This window comes from Pelodiscus sinensis, chromosome 6 (genome assembly GCF_049634645.1).
Source record: "Pelodiscus sinensis isolate JC-2024 chromosome 6, ASM4963464v1, whole genome shotgun sequence".
Lineage (NCBI taxonomy): Eukaryota > Metazoa > Chordata > Testudines > Trionychidae > Pelodiscus > Pelodiscus sinensis.
This window is the reverse complement of record NC_134716.1, coordinates 27,769,585-27,790,915: the sequence shown is the minus strand read 5'-3', so window position 1 is coordinate 27,790,915 and position 21,331 is coordinate 27,769,585. Positions and strand designations below refer to the sequence as shown.

Sequence of the window (21,331 nt, the reverse complement as noted above, 5' to 3'; positions counted from 1 at the left end):
GCAACTCTGCCTCGGGCTTCCTGTAGTCAGCCACTGGTCAGTTTCAGCAGTGGTTAACTTGGGGACGCCTGGGGCAGAGCAGCTGGGGTGCTGCTGGGTTGGTCCAGTAGTGCCAAGGAGCGGTGCTGCGGGACCAACCGGCAGCGCCCCACCTGCTCTACCACAGGCCCCGGGCTTTGCTCCATGTCTCCCTGGTCTGCTGGGGGGGGGCACTAGCTGTGTTCCCCCCCCCCCCCCCCCCCCAGCAGACAAGGGAGACGCTGAGCAAAGCGGCGGAGGACCCAGGCCGGACCCGCGGCGCTTCCAGATCAGCTGGAAGTGCTGCGGGTCTGGCCCGGGTTCTCCGCCGCTTTGCTCAGCGTCTCCCTGGTCTGCAGACCAGGGAGACGCTGAGCAAAGCCGCGGAAGACCTGGAGCCGGACCCGGATCTGCGGCGCTTCTAGATCAGCTGGAAGCGCCACGGTCCGGCCTGGGTCCTCCGCCGCTTTGCTCAGCGTCTCCCTGGTCTGCAGACCAGGGAGATGCTGAGCAAAGCCGCGGAGGACCTGGGCCGGACCCGCGGCGCTTCCAGATCAGTGCCGCGGGTCTGGCCCGGGTCCTCCGCTGCTTTGCTCCGCGTCTCCCTGGTCTGCTGGCTCCCCCAGCAGACCAGGGAGACAGGGAGCAGCTTTTCTCGCCCCGGAGGAGGTGGGCGGCGGGACCAGGCATCCCGCCGCTCCAGTCCTCTGGGGCGAGAAAATCCCCGTTCGTAACTGCGGATCCGACATAAGTCGGATCCGCGTAACTCGGGGACTGCCTGTATAGCGCATATCCTGATCTTTGTTAATGAAAATGAGGCACTTGCCGTCATAGAGCTGTGGCTTTGAGGGGAGGTAAAATATATTGCAGCTTTCTTTTTTGGAACACAGAGACTAAAGATTTGTTGGGAAGTTTGCCCTAAAGCTAAGTGATCTTGGTTCCTCTGTCCGTTATGTAGTATTGGCAGTGTGGCATAGTTGGTTGCCTTTGGCTCCTTGTTTGCAGCTGCAGTTTATAACCGCTGTCATTGGCTTTACAGAGAACTTAGGAGAAGGTAAATTATTTTCTTGCTATGGAAGTCAAATAAGCTAGTTTCAAGGGAGCATGCATTGTAGACTGAGTGGATATACTTCAGTATAGCATGCATCTCATGATTGCTAAGGCAGGGACTGCCAGTGGTTAGGCAGAGGCAAAAGCATGTTATGGAACCTTCCTTGCCCTCAGCTGTGTCTTTTTAAATTATTTTATTTCAATTAGTGATTGTTTACTGCCCTAGGTGTCACTGTTCTCTGAATAAATTCTCAATTGCATAGGATTTTTCCTCTTTTTCTTTTAATCAGAATTTTCAAATTGGAGCAAACTTGGGCATAGATACCTTACACAATGTCTTGGTCAATAGTTTTTTTCCATCCTTTTTTGCTGTTATCAAATAATTTTTCTCTAGTTTCTTGTAGCACTTTTATAAGGGCCTTCTCTCAACTTGTTTTTAATAGTCTGAAATTTCCAGTGTAGACATTGCAGTGTAATCTTTAACATGTACTCAACTGGACAAGCTGAAGCCTGCTAGTGTTCTTGCTACACTGTAATATTAGAAAGTGTTAGTTAGAACATATTAAATAATATACTCTAACAATGTACTGTATCTCTAAACTTTTCTCCAGACCAAATCAAAATGGATGCAGACTCATGCTTTTGCAGACTCATTTTGGTGCCTTTCAAGTTAATAAAAGCTAGAACAGGAATATAGTAAATGTAATTATGGGAAGCTAAAGAGCCTAACATTTATTTATAAAAAAATAGCATCTAGTTTTTATCCAAAATATTGCTGAATATGTAGGACATTAATTATGCGGCATAATGTTTCCACAGAATACAAGAATCATCCTGGAAAGTAAAGTATTGTGAAACATATATTACAGTAGATTTTATTTTCCCAAATCAATATTTTCATGTTATAACCTTTAACATAAGTTAGAAAACTACATTGCCTGAAAATTAAGAAGAAATTAAAGTAACTTGTACTGTATAATTACAAACATTAATGGTTGTGCTCAATAAATATTTTCAATTTAAAGCAAATGGATTTTATGGCAGAAAATATTAGGACTTGTTAATCAAAATCCAAAATAATGTGAAGATGTATTTTAATCACATAGATTACATCTACATTTGCTTAATCTTTTTAATATTATAGATTAGCAATGTTATGATTAAAAACTATTGTGTAATTATTTCAGAAATTGATTACTTTGTGAAGTATCATAGTTAGAAACTTAGAAACTCTTAGAAAAGTTGCTGTGGTCCTAAATAAGACTTGCAGAATATTTTAGACTGAATAAGAAACCAGTTTTTCTCTGGTGGCAGCAATTATTCTTCTGCAATAAATGCATGAGTATAACATATCACGTTAATATGGAAGGATTTAGTAGCTCTGGTCCAGAAAGTGTTCTGACTTCAAGTGTAAATTCTTGTTGTTTTTAGTAACTTTTCAGAAAGATTTCAGGGGATTTATAGCTCAGGGAATTCTTATGGCTGTATGTTTATGAACTAAATGAATAGTCCTATAGATAGTGAAACAATGACCAGTTTTTGATGGCTTCAGATCTCAGAACTGAAATTTTGGTATTTAAGTGTTCATATACCATGATTGGTGAGTGGTGCAGTATAAAAAATCTTAGACAAATTGGATATTAGAGACCAGATACACAGTTACTTAAATGTCATACTTAGGAAGCATTGCTTTTTAATTTTAATCTGTTGAAGGGCTAAAAATGGATGGAAAAGGAGGGTGACGGGAGGCAAGGCAAAGTTCTTCGAGTACAGGCAGTCCCCGGGTTACGTACAAGATAGGGACTGTAGCTTTGTTCTTATGTTGAATTTGTATGTAAGTCGGAACTGGTACATATTGTAGGGGAAACTCTAGCCAAACATTTCTCCAGAGCTCAGTTTTATTCTCCCACACCTCACTTCCCTCAGTCCTTTATTCTCAAGCTTAGGTGTCTGCTGAGAAAAGCCGCTCCGCGTCTCCCTGGTCTGCTGGGGGAGGGGGAGCGCTAGCTTCGCCTCTCCCTGGTCTGCTGGCGGAAAGCAGCTAGTGCGGGGTTGCCTCACCCCGTTTGTAAGTAGGGATCAGATGTAAGTCGGATCCATGTAACGCGGGGACTGCCTGTACTGCCCTGTGACCTATCATTATAAAGAAAAAATAAGAACATAGGAAAACTTACTTCAGTGTCTGGACCATGTCCAGAACTTGAAAAGAGAGCAAATAAGGGTCCGTGAAAGTATTGTGGTAGGTTTTTTCTTGACCTAACCAACATTGTAGCTGGTTAGTGTGAGCAGTATTGTAGCTTCTTCCATTCTGTGGTGTGTCCTGGGGAAAATAGAAAAGAAGAGAAAATTGACAAAATCCAAGGGAGTCACAAGGAAATACATAAGCATTTCTATAAAGTGTCTGTTATCCTGGGTGAATTATTACCATCTGTTTTTTAGTGGAAAGGAGCTCTGTGCCCCACCAGGGAAATTCTCCACAGTTACAAGGACACAGGAACTCAAATCTCTGCGAGCTCTGCTCTTTCTTTCTTCAGTATAGCTGTTTACACACTCCACTGGATTACCTTTTAAATGCCGAGTTGCCTACCTTCTGGACACTCTCAGTATATACCTATTGTTTCTATGACAACTGTGCACTTCAGATTCACTGATTAAGGCTTTGTCTATATTTATCTAGAAGGTTGAATTAAAATATGCAACTCCACCTATGTTAATTGCGTAACTAGAGTTGACATACCTTAATTTGCCTTTTGGCACATTCTCCTCAGTTGGAGATTGATGGGGCAAATGCTTCCATCCATTTCTTTCACTCCTTGCAAATCATGGTGTACTGGCGTTGAGGGCGACACCTATAGCATTTGATTTAACAGGTCTTTACTAGAACTACTAAATTGAACTGCAGAAGATCAACCATTGTAACATCGATCTTCTTGGTAGTGAAGAGGTGATCTCAGTAAAGGAATGCTTAACTATATTATGTTCAGCTATTAGATGGCAACATTTGTATAAAATACTTTATTTAAACGAATATACATCAGACTTGACAGATCATAAAAGGAACATATAAGTATGCTCTGTGACCAGTCCATGTCTGGGGCAGAAGTAGTGGTGTGAAGATTAACCTAGAAACAGAAAGAACAAAGCAATAAAGGTTGCAGGATGTCACCAACGTGCCATTTCTTTAGTGACTCAGAGAATTTCAGCTTTGACAGATTTTCAGAGAGACTGATTATGCATTGCTATTAAGTACCATAAAGAAAGTAGAGATATACAGGTACCTTGTTTATGCTGTGACATAACAAGCAAAGTGTGTATTTAGACCCTTTAACATTTCTGAAAATAGTAAACCAAAAAAAAAAAAAAGTTTACTTAAAGGTTTGGGGTATGTTTGGTGCATACTTTATACTCAACAGTTCCGGTTAGCTACGGAGGTGTTCTGATGTATATGGGCAAGTTCAAAGTCAAAAACTATGCATTTAGAGTGTATATGATATAGGATCACAGACCAGCATCCTGCTCAACTGTAGTTGGCAGCCATGAGGGGCCTAGAGAGAAAGGCAGAAGAACTTGACATAATATTTATTGACACTGGAGTTTTAAAAAGAGATCCATTACAAAGAACCTTAAGAGACAATGCTGAAACATATATTGCACATATTCCTCATGGGATTTCTACTTCATTACTTTATAAAGTGGAAACTGAGTTAAAGAGAATGATGCGGATTGACTTAATTCAGAAACTCTCAAAACCAGCAGCATAGTGTGTCCATATGTACCAAATATAATGGAAAATGGAAAAATATGAATGTTTGGATCTTAACGAAGCTGATGTAAGAGAAATATATATCCTCTCAATATGGGCTTGTCTACACTACTGAGAAGATCAAAGCTGCCGCAGTCCATCTTCTGGGGTTCATATTAGCGGTTCTTCCATTGCCACTATGCTGCTGGCTTTGAGATTTTCCGAATTAAGTCAATCTGCATCATTCTCTTTAACTCACGAGGAGTAAGGGAAGTCGACAGGAGCATGTGCTCCTGTTGACTTCCTGCTGTGTGGATGGTGCCAAAGCATGATTTGAGATACTTAATCTTGAATTGACTTTCCCCTTTAGTGTAGACCAGTACTTTTGGATTATTTCCTGCCCAAAGTGAAGAAAGATGCAATATTCTTCAAGTTGGATGCCTTGAGACAATTCTGGCAAGTTCCTTTAGCCAAAGAAAATGCTAAACTGGCTATATTTATCATATGTTTTACTTTTTGAAATTATCTGTGCACCTGACATTTTCCAAAGAAAGATGTCAGAATAGCTAGTAAACAAAAATGGCATTGTGATTTTTATAGACAATAATCTGATATATCCGATTTAATGGAAGAACATAATGGAAGCTTCTTTGTTGAGAAATGTCACTGTGGGTACTTCACCGCAGGTGTCGGTGCATCCCAGCACAACAGACTGGATTCTTCACAGCAGTGCGGGGGGGAGGGGGGGCGGAGTTGCGCATGTGAAGTAGGGGAAGCACACAGGTGCCACTCAGGACTACTGTGCATGCGTGGCCTTAGTTCCTTCTTACTATCCCCAACTTAGGACAAAGCTCTTAACTCTTCACTCCTTCATTAATCCTGTAGACAAGTAGTTAAATTATCCATTATTTCTCCCTCAATTATCCCACACCCTATCTGAGTTCGTCTACCTAAATAAACCCTACCCAAAACCCCTTCATGTTTTTCTAAGTTAAACTCCCACTTTTTGCATTCATTGAAGTGCCAGGGTCACCAGGCTTTAAATATTGTTCAGCCTGTAATGACACCATGTCCATCTTCAGCGGATATGCTAAGTGTGTGAAATGTCTCGGAGTCCCATGTTCAACAGTATTGCCAGCACTGCTCCAAACTCAAGTCACGGACACGCAGAGACAGGGACCTCCATCTGAAAATTGTTAGAAAAGGTGCAACATCCCTCCTTTGTTCCCTGGAAGGCATGGTCCTGATGAGACGAGATCTGAAAAGGGAAAAAGATCCCCAAAGAAACATGCCTCTTTGTTACCTCACAAAGGGCAGCCGCCTAAGCGGTGCACAACTGAAAGATAGGTACCAAAGACTGAGAGGCCATCTCGCTTCCGCACTTGCAACACTTCCAGCACCAATCCAGAGCCCAAGTATGAGAACTGTAGTGTTTTTTCCTTAGCATAGCGTAAAAGTATACAAAAGATTCAATTTCATGGGGGAGACCAGATTTTATGGTCCATGATGCATTTTTCACAGATGTGGATTTGGTAAGGTCCTACTTGTGTATAAAACACTGACACAGACACACATAGTTGCTTATGTATATTATACTGAGAAATCATTCTGAAAGTAATCTGTGACATTTGATCTGGGAACATTATGGAAATGGTATGTGGATGTGGCATCAGAGTTGGCCAGTCCATAGGAGGGTTTGGGGTGGCCACCTCAACTCTCCTATGGATGGGATGATCCTGCCCTATACTGGCCTGTGGGGCACAGGGTAATCTAGGGGATGATCTGGGGTCAGCAGCACGGGTTAGCCCCCCCCCCCATTCACTACAGCACCCTGCTCCACTCTTCTGCCATCTCCCAGTCATCTTCCTGGTGATGGGAAGTGGAGCAGCCTGGCCCCAGTTATGAATTAGTGGCTCTTCAGCTTTAACTTATATCTGTTTTTCAAACACATTGATATACACAGTATCCTGAACTCACAAAAATAAATGAATTAAAATAACCTTATCAGTAATTAAAGTTCACTTCTGCCTTTATGTGCTTTTTTTGTTTTGTCTCTAAATATGCTCCTTTCCCCAGTAGCAGGATTGCACCCTATATTTAGAAAAGACAAAGCACTATGATAGCAACTTTGTGGTAATGCTTCCAAGTTAGGTCTGACACAGGAAGTTGAAATATTTTTTTAAAGGGTCAGATCAATTACCATACAATAAAAAAGGCCCTTTCCCTTTGTCTGTGGTATTGGGGGGGAGGGGAAGAGAACACGGTGGCTCCTTTGAAGGTCTCCCCTCCCCCCCTTTTTGCTCCGCCCTCTTGGGAGCTTAGCATCCTCATAGGCTGGATAGCTGGGAAGGGTGAGGCTCCACAGTTGATGAGCTGGCCTGAGGGTGTAGCTGGCATTGACCTTGCTGTGATCCTCCGATACCTGTGGAAGTGCAGGTAAACATCGCAGTGGCTGCCGTTTTTTTTTTTTTTTTTTTTTTTTTTATTGCCCACCTCTGCTCTAACAGTATCTCCATGCTAAATGTGAGAGCTTAAATGCTGTGTTTCATTGGGTACACCAGACACTTTGCAAATATGTTCTTCCTGTTTTAATGGTCTTGGTTTAATCAGAGAATCTTTTCTTTAATGGGGACTTTAGTTTTCTGTAAAGTACCAACAATTTTGGTTGTACTTTATGAAGTTTGTACTTCAGTGATATACGATACAACATACAGCACTATATACAATAACTTTACTATATATTGTCTGCCTTGGGCTCTGAAAGATGTGAGCGTACATTTTAAATTATAGTATACACATTTTTGTATGTGTGTAATGTGGAATAGCGGACAGAGACATATAAGCAACAAACACAGAGAGAAAGAGATTCCATTTTAAGAAGATAATGAGATGCTGCTAAAGCTGTAATAAGTGAGCAGAATAACGTTGAAAGTCTCCCTGTGGTTTGTTTCCATTTATAATACTTCTGAAGCTCTGTTTCCACTATTGTAACTTGAGGAAGCTGGCCATTTTGTTGGAAGAATCTTCTTATATTTTAATGGGGCCCACTGGGGAGTGGGTTAAGTGTGTATGTGAATGAAGGCTTGTGGTTGGAAGAAGTCAGGAATAGTGACCTTAGTTTTAACCTCTAGGGCCTGTTCATTTACTGTGCTTTTTCGGTTAAACTATCATTTGTTTTCAAGTCCTTAATATTTAGAAATAGAAATAAAGCTGCCAAATATGTCACAGAAGTGAATGTAGTCAGGCTTTGGGCGTAAGTGATTTTTAAGATCTCCAAACTGGAAAAAGATACTAGCTTGGCACATAAGTGGACTGGGAGGAGGGGAGAAGAACCTTCCATGGGAATCACATTTACCATGCACAGACTACTAACATGTCCAAAGTATCACAGACAGTTTTGTTTCTATGCTTCCCACTTGACATTTGAAACAAAAACCCATTCAAAGTGCACTAACGCTAGTCGTGCATGTATGAAAGAGATGGAAAATTACATAGTTTCAGTGGTCTAGTACTTGCTGTAGGTAGTCTGAGAGCAATGCCAAGAAGGAGCTTCTAGCCTAAGAGTCTAGTGATAGATTCTAGATCCAGTATCTTGTGAATTACTAGTGCTAGAAAGGAATATTGTATCCCATAGTGTATCCTGCTTCCCAGTAGCATAACTCATTATTTTCCTGTATTGTCACAAGAAACTTAATAATAAATTCACTATTTTGATTACCGTCTTGACTTTAGGCGTCCAGGTCGATTCTGACTTGATTTTAGTGGTTGTCATTTTGAGAAATGTCCTACAATAAGTGTCAGAGGCATACTGATTTAACTCAGCTGAATAGGACTATCTGGTCTCAGGGTTGACTGGACAGTTATGACTCTCTGTCTTAAAATAAGCCATTTGACTGGCCGAATATGCTACTTCTGCAAAGACCCACTGACAGGACCCATGTATGGATTTTACTTGATGACCCAATTTAGCAAAATATTTAAGTGTAGTTTAAATTTACCATGAGAACGTGTGTCATTTCACTGAGTTTGTGGAATTGAAATGAGCAATTTTAAATTGTTGGACTCCACATAATTTTACTTTAAAAAGTAATATGTATATTTGATTTAAAGAAAATGATAGGCTAGCTCTTATTAATTGTTTCACTTATTGGTAACTCAGTGGTATGACTCCCTTTATCTCGTTACAGGGTTTGTTAGGGCACACCATGATCAACATCAAGCAAAATACAGGCAGTCCCCGGGTTACGTACAAGATAGGGACTGTAGGTTTGTTCTTAAGTTGAATCTGTATGTAAGTCGGAACTGGCGTCCAGATTCAGCCGCTGTTGAAACTGATCAGTTTCAGCAGCGGCTGAATCTGGACGCCAGTTCTGACTTACATACAGATTCAACTTAAGAACCCCAGGCATCCCCAAGTCAGCTGCTGCTGAAACTGATCAGCGGCTGATTCCAGGAAGCCCGGGGCAGGGGCTTCCTGTAGTCAGCCACTGGTCAGTTTCAGCAGCGGCTGACTTGGGGACGCCTGGGGCAGAGCAGCTGGGGTGCTGCTGGGTTGGTCCAGTAGCGCCGCCGCTCCTCGGCGCTACTGGACCAACCCAGCAGCACCCCAGCTGCTCTGCCCCAGGCGTCCTGATTCAGCCGCTGCTGAATCTGACCAGCAGTGGCTGAATCAGGACGCCTGGGGCAGAACAGCTGGGGTGCTGCCCGGTTGGTCCAGTAGCGCCCAGAGCGGTGCTACGGGACCAACTGGCAGCGCCCCAGCTGCTGTACCACAGGTGTCGGGAGCAAAGCCATGGAGCACGGGGGCAGCGGGACAGCCCAGACGCGCCGTGGCTGTCCTGCTGCCCTCGGGCTCCGTGGCTTTGCTCTGCTTTGCTCCCCGTCCCCCTGGTCTGCAGACCAGGGGGACGGGGAGCAAAGCGGCAGAACACGCGGGCAGCGGACAGCCCTGACGCGTCGGGGCTGTCCGCTGCCCGCGTGCTTCGCGGCTTTGCTCTGCTTTGCCCCCCCGTCCCCCTGGTCTGCAGACCAGGGGGATGGGGGGCGGGGGGCAAAGCAGAGCCAAGCCTCGGAGCGTGTGGGCAGCGGACAGCCCTGTCCGCTGCCCATGTGTTCCGCTGCTTTGCTTCCTCTCCCTGGTCTGCTGGAGACCAGGGAGAGGAACAGCCCCGTTCGTAACTGAGGATCCGACATAAGTCGGATCCGTGTAACTCGGGGACTGCCTGTAATCCCAATTATTAGTGATAACTGTTTTTTTATTTAATAATTAATAAGAAAACATTAACAAACACAAATGATGAATTGGTTATTTCTATCTTGTCTTTACTCTCATTGTAGAGTGTTCTTAACAGAGATTACAACCCTGAATGCGAACACCTCTGAGGTGATCTTTGCTCTTTTTATATTAAGACCAAAGTATATTGTTTCCAAAATGATTCTGACTCCATTCTTTAATATATCCTTTTGATATCTAAGAATGTGTATAAGTGGGCAAAAGAACTTTTTTTGAGGACATGTTGACAAAGTAAGCAATCTTAGGTACATGCTATTAAACCAAATAAAATATTTAAAAATGCAGAAGAAGCCACTGAAGGAGCTATCTTGAGGTTTAATCAATGTGCAGAATGTTAAATATAGTTAGATCCCATTGTTTCTCTGTTTTCCAGTGTTTAACCCATGTCCTCTCCAGTGTACGTGGCCTAACCATAAGTGATTAATAGGAGAAACTGTTAAGTATTTTATGTCATAACACCATTTCAGTATTCTAACAAGTTTTAAATCTAATTTCTTGGCATTGCCTCAGTTAACCTCCTCTCACAAATCCATGTTTATGTTTTTGGGAGGTTTCCTTGTTTCTTCTTAAGTCTTCCCTGTTTTTCTTATCTGTGTGTAGCAGCTTGCTTGTAGTGATGAACAGGATTAGTTGTGCAATACTTGCTGTCGAAGCAGAGTAGCAGGGGATGTGAGTGTGGGGTCGTTTCACAATTATTTATAACCTTCGCCTTATTTTCATGAAGTTGGAGGTAAATATTCTTCTTTTCAGGCATGTTTAGATTCCAATTGATTGTTGTAATCTATCATTGACTCCATGCTTTTGGGTTTGGTTTAGGTAATGCTTTCAGCTCCTGAACAAGAATTGTTTTATGCATATGCAGTTTCTCTGACTGCTTCAATTCTTGTGGCAGAAAATATCCAGATAACTTCTTAAGTTAATGTTAAGTATTTTTTATGTAGTGTCTTTTGTGAGATATTCTTTTTATTTTATCAGGGATTGACAGGAAATGAAGTTCTGTTTAGAAAAAGTCCTCACAACTGTTTTTATGTGTGTTAATATTTCTCAAAACAGTTTTTAATATATACATAACTTATAGAAGGACTTGAGCTTAAGTTGTTGCTTGTATGTGACAATTTTTTGAAAGATAATTTTTCTCATCCTCCTGCATGAATTGTAAATTGTTTGAGCATTGACAGTAAGTAATTAATTCTCCAATAATATAGATATTCTATACTTAAATAGCTGCATACATTAGAAATTAGCATCAAATAGCATTCCTATATTTGTACATAAAGCATCTTACTATTCCTATAACAATGATATCAGGCAGTTGCTGTGTGAGGGCTTGCCTTCTGATGCAAAATGTTTGCTAATGTTCATATTAAAAGAAGCGTAGCCCATCAGCATTTAAAACCCCTTCCCTCCCCAACAGGTTTTCACCTTTAAATGGAAACATGAGTTGAGAGTAACCAGTATGTTCTTTAAAACATTTCCTACCAGAAAATAGGTTTTGTTTTGTTTTCAAGTCTGAAGAACATTTATTGTGGTAAATGTCTTACAGACGATACTGGAGCAAAATGTAATAAAAAATATGTAGTAATGTAAATTTTATAATTTGGTTATCAATTATTTGTGAGGTTGCGAAGCTTGTAAATTATGTGCTGTGTGTGGTTCTGTTCCCTTTATGAATTAGGGAATGAATTATTACATAGTCAGGAGCTTGCTGGTTTTCATTAGTGGACTGGATAGTCCTTAACAGGATCATTAAAATATAAAATTAATTTAAGTATCAATTGAGGAAGGAAGTCAGATGGGTTGAAGTTACATAGATTACGTTGTTATATCACAAGTATTGACAAAACTCAGCGAGAGAAGTTGCCACGATTTTGCTTGGATTTGACTCTAATTGCATGGTAAAGTTTTAACAACTCATGATCCAAGTCAGACCGACAGACCTGTGAGCCTGAGAGCTGATTCAGTCTGGGAACAGTGTAGCACACTTTAGATGTTGAGATTAGGTGATTTACGTTTTAATTTAGATCAAGGAGTTACCTGAGGTCAGTTAAGCAATGCTTTCCCCACTTTGTAATGGGCTGCTTAGTTCCCCACTTTCCCCCCGCCATGATTGCTGTTCCCAATTAAGTTGAAGCCACTGAGCCATATTACCTGGAATTGTTGTTGTTCTACAGATTAAATCTCTTTGGCTTTGGTCTGGCAACATCTGTGGGCTGGGGGCAGCAGAGCCTAGCTGGCAGGCTGGGGATAGCTCACTGACTGTGGCTGTGGCCAGGTGGGGAGCCTCAGGAGATCGCAAGGCCTGAATTCCTCTGATCTGGCAAATTCCCTAGCTCAGGACTGCTCAGGTCCCAAGGATGCTGGACCAGGGAGGTACAAATAACACATGAGACAATCCTATAGTTGAATTATTTATGGATGGAAGTGACACCCACATTTATGAGTCAGTAATTTGCATGATAGTGATTAGAACATTTTAAGGGAACCACTGTTCATACTTTCATGGTTAATGAACTTTTCCAAGAGATGATCCTGGATCAGTGATCAGAAAGTCAACTGGCAGTTCACATTTTTTCTATTATTTGCCAATGTAATGCCTGCTTTCAAAGTACTTGTATAGTTTGATTGTTGGTCCAGTTTGAAAACATTCATATATATTGCATAGGCCAATAAATACATACATGCTGATTTTCACCTGATCAAGACCTCAAGTTTATTCTATATAGAAAATATCAAATGCAACCCAACTCTGCCATGAACATATAAGCTGAAATAGAAGGTTATTGTGCACACATATCACATATGCTATTGAATCTAAAAATTACAAGCTAATTTTTATGTATGGTAAATTTGTGGAGTAAATAACAAAATGCTAATTCTTTTTTATATTACAGGCAGTCCCCGGGTTACGTACAAGATAGGGACTGTAGGTTTGTTCTTAAGTTGAATTTGTATGTAAGTCGGAACTGGTACATATTGTAGGGGAAACTCTAGACAAACATTTCTCCAGAGCTCAGTTCTATTCTCCCACACCTCACTTCCCTCAGTCCTTTATTCTCAAACTGAGGTGTCTGCTGAGAAAAGCTGCTCCATGTCTCCCTGGTCTGCTGTGGGGGGCGCTAGCTTCGCATCTCCCTGGTCTGCTGGGGGGAAGCAGCTAGTGAAGGGTTGCCTCACCCCGTTTGTAAGTAGGGATCCGATGTAAGTCGGATCCATGTAACCCGGGGACTGCCTGTATACCATGTGTTCCTAAATTAGGTAAGGAAAGAATAACCTTCCTGTGTTACAGTAATCTAGAATTTTCAAATTGCAATAAATACTATAAAAGAATGTGATATTACCAACGCTTTTCATTTGCACAAATCTGTTGTGACTAGACTTTCATTAAAGTTAAACATTTCTTGACATCAAAGATTGAAATATTTATAAATTATTTTCATAGAGGTCATGTGATAATTATTGAATTTATCAAATGCATATTTCTTTGAAATATAAATTGATTTAAATGCAGTGCTTTATGACTACAATTAACTGTCTCATTCCTGCAACTCAGCTATAAAGAACATATATATGCTGCCTTGGTGCATGTGTTTGACATATTTGGAAATAAAAGTCAAAATAAATATCTGCATTTCATTTAATTGGAATAACTGTATACCGATATACAGATATTGCTAAAGTCTAGGAATTGAAAATAGCATTGGTGACTAAAACATTCTTAAACTACAGTTTATATTATACTAATCAATTTTTAAAACTAAAAGAAAGCACTTTATTTTCTTAAAAGTAAATCAACTCCTAGTTTTTCCTCGGGTTGTTTTTACAATGTTTATAATAACTATATTTGGTTTCTTTTCTTTCAGATATTTTGTCCATGAGGAATTATTATTGTTTGATAATTGTAGCACTAAAACGTTCCTTTTCTTTGTGTAAATTTTAGGTATGCTATCCCTCCAGAACATGGAAAACGGCTTGAAAGACTAGCTCAAGGTAATATTTTTCAACATTTTTTTAACCAAAGATGTTTATTTCAAAGGTTTTTGATTTCAGATAAAATAACTTTTACAATTTCAGCTCTCATGTTTTAGGATGGTTCATCCTTTTTATAATGGTGTTATCCAAAATGCCTGAAACATGGTAGATTGAATACTATTTAAAAACCTTTGTGTGTTTGTGTGTGTGTGAGTAATTTAAAAGCAATTGAAGCTTGATTCTTAAAACATAATCTTACTCTTGATTTTTTCCTAAATTGTAGAGTCTTGTTTTGTCTCCAGTTTACAAATAATTAGACTAATTTCTGGGACGGCTACTACATGATCTAATGCTTGTTGAGAGGATATTTTCACCAGTTAACTTTGAAATGTACTTCAGGATGTTTTAATTAGGTTGCCTGATACTTTCCATTTTAAGATCCTTTGTTTAGTTATTTATAACTTAGCAAAACATTTACCATTTAGTCTGAAATTTTCCATGTTTGATGTCTGCCTCAGGCTTGTTGTTGTGTTTGTTTGAAATAAAAAAAAAAAAGCCAAAATGTTGAGCCATTTATAATAATAAGGCTAGGGAAGTATAAATTGTTTAGCCTATGATTTAAAAAAAAGTCTTGAGACTTTTAAATAAAAACCCTCTAATGCAGTGATTCCCAACCTTTTTCGGAGAAACCCCTAAAATAATGTTTCATATCCCGAGGAACCCCTACCTATGAAAATGTTTGCTTGGCCAGAAAAAGTTGACAGCGGAGAGCGCAATTCAATTACTGCTAACTTTTTTTCATGAAAATTTATTTGTAAAGAGCTGTTATATATGTCAGCTTACATTGTAAGAAAAAAAATTGGTGCATTTTTCCTGTCTCTCTTTCTCTTCTCCTCCTCCTCTTGCCTCTCACTCTCAGAGCCCAAATGGCTGCTTGCTCCTGCGCAGCGGCCCGGCTGAGTGGCGCAGAAGTCAGCTGAGCGCCAGGGCAGGAGGCAAAGGGCATGACAGACGCTCCAGGCCCCACCCAGTGTTATTTATTCTGTGATTTCTCGTGGAAGCCCTGATGATGGTCCACGGAACCCCAGGGTTCCGCGGAACCCTAGTTGGGAAACACTGCTCTAATGCATCCAGATGCTTGAGCAGAGACTTGAAATATATTAGGGTGCAGTGGAGTGGCCTTTGTGACAGGGATGTGCCCTTTGCAGTCCCTGTGAAAATTTGCCCAATTTGTAAGCTTTTATAAAAAAAAAAATGCAGTTGGCACATGCTCAGTGGAGACTTCTTTGATTTAAATAGATAAAATCTTTGAAGATTCCATCCATGTGAGAGACAAGCTTTGAGCTACACAGAACATAACTGTAGACTCATTCTCACTCTGTTTCCCTAGCCTAATCACTATTCACAGTTATTATGAGCGTCTTTGAATTACTATCATGAATATTAATAATTGTTGTTTGCTGAGTGGTAACTGTGCTGGTGTCAAGATATAAGTAAAGCTGGTGAAGTAATGTCTTTTATTGAACCAACTTCTGTTGGTCTCTTGAAGTTGGTTCAATAAAAGATGTTATTTCACCCACCTTGTGTCACTGAGCCAGGGAAAGAGAACAAGTATGATACTATCGCTGGTAATTGGGGCATTTATACCTGGGATGTGGGAGATACAGGTTTAGGTTCTCATTGGGAAGAGTAGGGAATTGAACTCAGGTCTACGATCGGGCTAAAGGTTAGAAGGAAGGCTGGTGCTGGTGTTTCCTCTGCTGCTTCCTCAACAAGAATTCACACATGGTTTTGGGTTGCCAAAACTGCATGTTTCAGTGAATAGTTTATTTACTGAAAAAAATTAATCTAGCTCTGTGTGGTGGGATTAGCTTTTAAAATCCAAAATTCAGCTTTTTTAAATGGTGGAGACAGGGAAGGTGAAGACTTTGCAGTTTGTTTCCTCTTGTCTTGGGTTTTATCTTAAGGCTTGATTCACAGCTTATATGGCAATGCTGGGAAAACTCTTGACGACTACAGTGGTTTTTGGATTAGGTCCTAAAAGACCTGTAGATTACCTAAGGCGTTTATACATAGCAATATATAATTTGGTATTGGCTATTAGTTTGGCAGATGTTAAAGGTGACTGTCTCACCACATTTTTCACTTATTTCATATAGTTCAATCCTGTATCAAATTTAAAAATTAAATCCAAGAACTAGTCTCTTTTAAAATCATATGGACAATTATAGAGTCTATTTAGTTTCATACTTGTAGTTCTATTATGAAAACTTTGGAATACTAATCGCTATAAAGCTGAGAAATTTTAATAGCTGAATACATTACATTAATAATACAGACGTAATTGTAATCTTTAACTTCAGACAGGGACAAACTATTGTCGTGAATGTTTAAGTGGATGAGTCCCTTGGTCTGGGTAGTAGGTTAGAGTAGAACATAGAAGGTGATTACTATAATCCTTACATACACATGTAATGAACTTTTTACTCCCTCTGAATATATATTCACATAATTTCTTTGCTCCGTAATTCCTTATTATTTTGTTGCTAGTAGAATTTGAGGAAGAGGCATTTGTGATATTCATGCTGTAGTTACTGCCCATTAAAACATGGTCAGATTTGAAAGTAAGCTATTTTAAAATGATGAAAATGTCATGTCAGCCACATGGCTGCAATTTATCTAATCAGTAAAGGTTAATAAACTTAGAGGATGATGGGGACTTCAGACTTAATTACATGTTTATTCAAAACTGGTTTTGTGTGACACATTTTTTTGCAGAAATGCAGCAGCTAAAAAAGCTGCATGATTCAGAGGTTTAGTCTTGCTGACCAGATGCCTACTGAATTAATTGAATTCTCCTAAATAATTAAAATAATGCATTAAATGTGATGAAGCATTATATGTTGTCTAGGTCAAGGCAGTACTTGATACATAAGATTGAAGAAAGGCCAGGATATTTTCCATTATCTTGTCTGCACATCATAATTATCACACTTGCCTTTTATGCATGAATGCTTTCATCTTTGGTTCCCATTGAAATCTTGATTGACTGTGGCACCTACAAATATTTTATCTGAAAGACATTAGACTTGCATCTAATAAAGGCAGCAGTTTGATTTCGCCCTTCAGCTGCTTTCTCATTTATGTAGTTTTTTTCAATTTTATGTAGACGTAAATGTAATAAAAATCTCAAGTGAGTTGTTATTGCAATTTTTAAACTTGATATGTTCATCTCTAATACAATAGAATTCTTAAGGATTTTTGTTTGACAAAGTTGGTTAGAAAATGAAGGGAAAAGAGCATCTGAGCAGCAAATAATAAATGACACAAGAAGATTTATAGGTTCTTTAAATAGATTGCTTAATTGTTTATGCTATTTTAGAAATCCACAGCATCTATCTGTGATGTTCAATTATGTTATGCAAAGGGACTAAAAGCAAAATGTGATATGCTGTAAGTCTGTGATGTCCAACACGCTAGCTACTAGCCACATGTGGTTATTGTCTGGTTGAGTGTGGCTAGTTCGCTATAGCAGTAGCCACTTTAGTGGAGAATCCATTAGGAGTCCTTGTTGGAGCAGAGTACTTATTTGAGACAAGATTTTAAGAAATAAGAGTTTAAGTTGTTCATCTAAATTTATTTTTATACACCTAAACAGGGCTGAGCATTTTTGTTCATTAGATACTCAGCATTTTTTTAAAAATTGGGTTTCTTTCTTTAGATTCCTAAATCTTCTAATATATATTGTGGATAGTTTGTGCATCTGTCTGTCTGTTTGTCTATCCATCTGTGAGTCTGTTTGTTCAAAAATTCTTCCTAAATGGTAAAATTAGGACCACAGATTCAGTATTCAGATTCAGATAACTTCTAATCCTAGCATAAATCAAAGTAAGGGTTTGGTTGTGCCAGGACAATGGCATGTGCCTGGAATTTGATTGTTTTCTCATAAAATGGAAAGGGAAGGGTCTGGTAGGAGGGACAGTTATACTGTAGGATGTCCATGGGGAGCAACAAGGGGCCAGACACGAGGACTGGGACAGCTATAACCCTATTGGGGCAGCAGGGGTCAGAGGTTGTGAAAGGGTCAGCTACCTACTATATATTTCAGGAGGTGAGTGAGTTTGTGTGTCTATCTGTGTGTCTGTCCGGCCCCCCAGTTGGGAAACATGCAGCGGCTATGGAGAGGCATTTCTCTGGCCCCCAGCTGTTCCAGAGTGAGTGAGAGAAAAATAAAACCTAATTGAGTTAAGGACTCTCATAATGCCAGATAAATCTTCTAGTATGGATATAATCTGTTTTTGAAAATATTGTCTTTAGTTTCAAATTAATTTAATTTTGAAGTATTTTACATTGTACACAATAATTTTGGTTAATTGATACATAGTTTTAGAGAAAGGGTGGGGAACTTCTTTTCAATGGCAGGGGGTTGCTGACCCACAGAAAAGTCATTTGGGGGCCACACACAAGTGAGGAGCTAAAAAAACCCCAAACACTCCAGCAACAATGCACTCCCCCCAAACTCATTAACCCCCTGACTCATTACTTTGGCTCCCAACAAGTAAAAGAAAACAAACAACCCCCCCCCCCAACACCCTCACAACCCCTTGACCTGGATCTCAACAAATAAACCCCCTCCCCCAAATCACTATTCAGTGCCCTGGCTCCCAACAATCTCAAAGCTTCTTCCAGCATCAGGGAAAGTTGGTGCTTGTGCTCCAGCCCTGCGGGGGGCAAGGGGAGGAAGGAAGAGCACACCAAGGAAGAGCACACTGACTTGCTGCAGGGCTGGAGGTCGAAGTGCAAGCTTACCCCACTGAGGGGGGGACCGGGATTCTGGATCCAGCCTGTGAGCCATAGGTTCTCTAACTGTGTTTAACAGGTTCACTAGAGGATTTATCCAGTGTTGTCTGGGTGCTTGGGGGTGTGTGTGAAGGCTTGGATTGTGATTAAGGGAGTCAGGCCAGGGGCTGGGAGGTGTGGATGGTTCAGAGCAGGGGGCATGGGGTGCAGGAGTCAGGGCAGGGGATTGAGTATGGGTGCGTGCCAGAGTTAGGGGGTATCTCCTATGGGGTGCCAGAGTTAGGGCAGGGGGTTTGGGGATCAGGAATGGTGGCAGGGGGCTGGGAAGATTGGGAGGGCTCAGGGCAGGAGGTGGAGGGTGCTCAAGGGCAGAGGTTGAGGGCTCACAGCAGGGATACAGGAGTGAGAGCAGGGGGCTGAGAGGTGTGGGGGAATAAGTGCAGGGTACAGGGTTGGGTATGTGGTGGGGCTTAAGGCAGGGGTGGGTGCAGGAATCAGGGCAGTGGGTTGGGGCTGAGGGCAGAGGGCTGAGAGATCTGCAGGTGGTTACCATAGTTGCCTACAGTGGCAAAGAAGGTGCTACTCCAAGGGTGGGGTGTGGGGGGCAGGGCTGCATTGTCCAGGCCCACATATTCCTGGGGGGGGCATTGGTTCTGGGCCCCAACGTCTCCTCCATGGTGGAGGGGAGGTGTCTGGACCATGGTTCCTGGCCCCTCTCCTCGGTGGGGGTTGGGGGCGGAAATCTCCTCCAAGGGGGAAACTGGTCCACAGTGCTGCCTTCTTCTTGGAGTGGTGTCACCTCTGGGTGGATGGGGGTGGGTCATCGTTTCCAGCTTAGACTTCGGGGGGCGGGAGGAGGGCTTTCCCAGGGGGGCGTCTGGGTCATGGTTCCAGGCCTCTCCTTGGAGGGGGGGGACATCTCCTGTAGGTGGATCTTGGTTTCTCTCCGACTTCTAGGGTGTGGGGCATGTATTCAGGACAGGAACTACAGTCAGGCTCCTAACTTCTTCTCAGGGGAGGGCATCTCCCCAGGGGGGCTGAGCAGTGGGTCCTGGTCTCTTGGAGGGGCTGGGCTGTATTGCCCATACCAGGGATGGTCCTGGGGGGGGTATGGTGGCTGGGCTGATGGGAGGGGAAGCTTTCACCCCTGTTGAGCGCTATTTGGGATAGGGGTGCCATTCACTCGGTCTGATGGCTGGCAATGTGGATAGACTCATTCCTAGCTGTCCACTGTCTTCTGGTGTGGCTGCCCTCCTGTGGTCATCCCTCAGTGGTCACTCTGAAGTATAGCTGTACCTCCGAACAACCCCTCCCTTTCCATGTTGTAGAAAACAATTCCATTCTAGGCACATCCCATTTTCCTGGCATATCCTAACCCTGACTTTGCTTTAAGTAAAGACAAGAGGAATCTGTATACCAAATTTGATAGTCCTAGATCTTACCATTTAGGAAGAATTTTTGAACAAACGGACTTGCATACGGATAAATGGATGGACTCACAGACAGAAGCACAAACTCTCTAAAATAAATATGTAGAAGATTATAAATTCTAAATTGATGAAGTACTTAAATTTGTGCATATTACCTTACTTCAGTGGTTTTCCAATTTAAGTTAACTTATGACCAGTCATCACATTTGTTTGGGCCCTGATTACAAATCCATATTGAAGGAGAATTGAATAGATTTTTCTTTCGTCATTGATTTTAATTTAAAATGTAATTCATGTAACGTAGCACAAACCTACAGATTTTAAGTTTGATGGGTTCATTTAAAACAAACAGCTAAGAAATAACATTTAGTATTGGCATATCTTCTCATTAATGTACACCCCCTTAAAGAAAAATGTGGAGTGTAGCACAGGAGTTTAGTGGTAAGCACTTTCTTTTCTCTTTCCTGCATGGGTTGGTGAGCAGATTTTTGTTATTAAATGATAACTTGTCTTAACTTGTTTATCTATTATTTCCTTTTCATACTTGTACATGGGGTTATGTCTAGACTACGTGGTTTTATTGGAAAAAGGTACGCAAATTGAGCTCCGCAATTTGCATACCTTTTTCCGATAGTTTTGTTGGAAGACGCTTTTCTGAAATTTGGCCCATCTACACTGGGCCAAATTTCGGAAAAACCTCTTCTTTTGGAAGAGTCCTTCTTCCTTGTGGAATGAGGAAGACAGGGCTTCCAAAAGAGCATGTCTGCTCTTACGCAAAAAAAAGCGGAAGAGCAGATGTGTTCCCTGGATGCAGCGGAGGTATCCCGGAAAACCCACATAGTCTAGACATGGCCTGAGAGAAAACAAATCAGAATGTGGTTATCATTGGGAAAAATAAGTTACTTTTATTATGTGAATATGACAAAAATAAAATGTGTTTTGTCTCTACAAGACATTTATCTAATAAAATAGAGATTTGTTTTTATTTATTTTTGTAAGTACCCCATTATGACAAAGTTTACAAACTGT

At 41.0% G+C, this 21,331-nt stretch overlaps 1 protein-coding gene across 7 annotated transcripts in view; it reads left to right on the top strand.

The window, feature by feature from the left end:
* Positions 1-21,331, top strand: part of KDM4C (lysine demethylase 4C) — a 392,253-nt gene that overhangs the window by 80,767 nt on the left and 290,155 nt on the right. For all 7 annotated transcript variants that reach the window (XM_075931603.1, XM_075931602.1, XM_075931604.1 and 4 more), the window contains exon 6: positions 14,041-14,090. In XM_075931603.1, the coding sequence (XP_075787718.1) occupies positions 14,041-14,090 (50 nt within the window). The remainder of the gene's footprint in view (positions 1-14,040; positions 14,091-21,331) is intronic.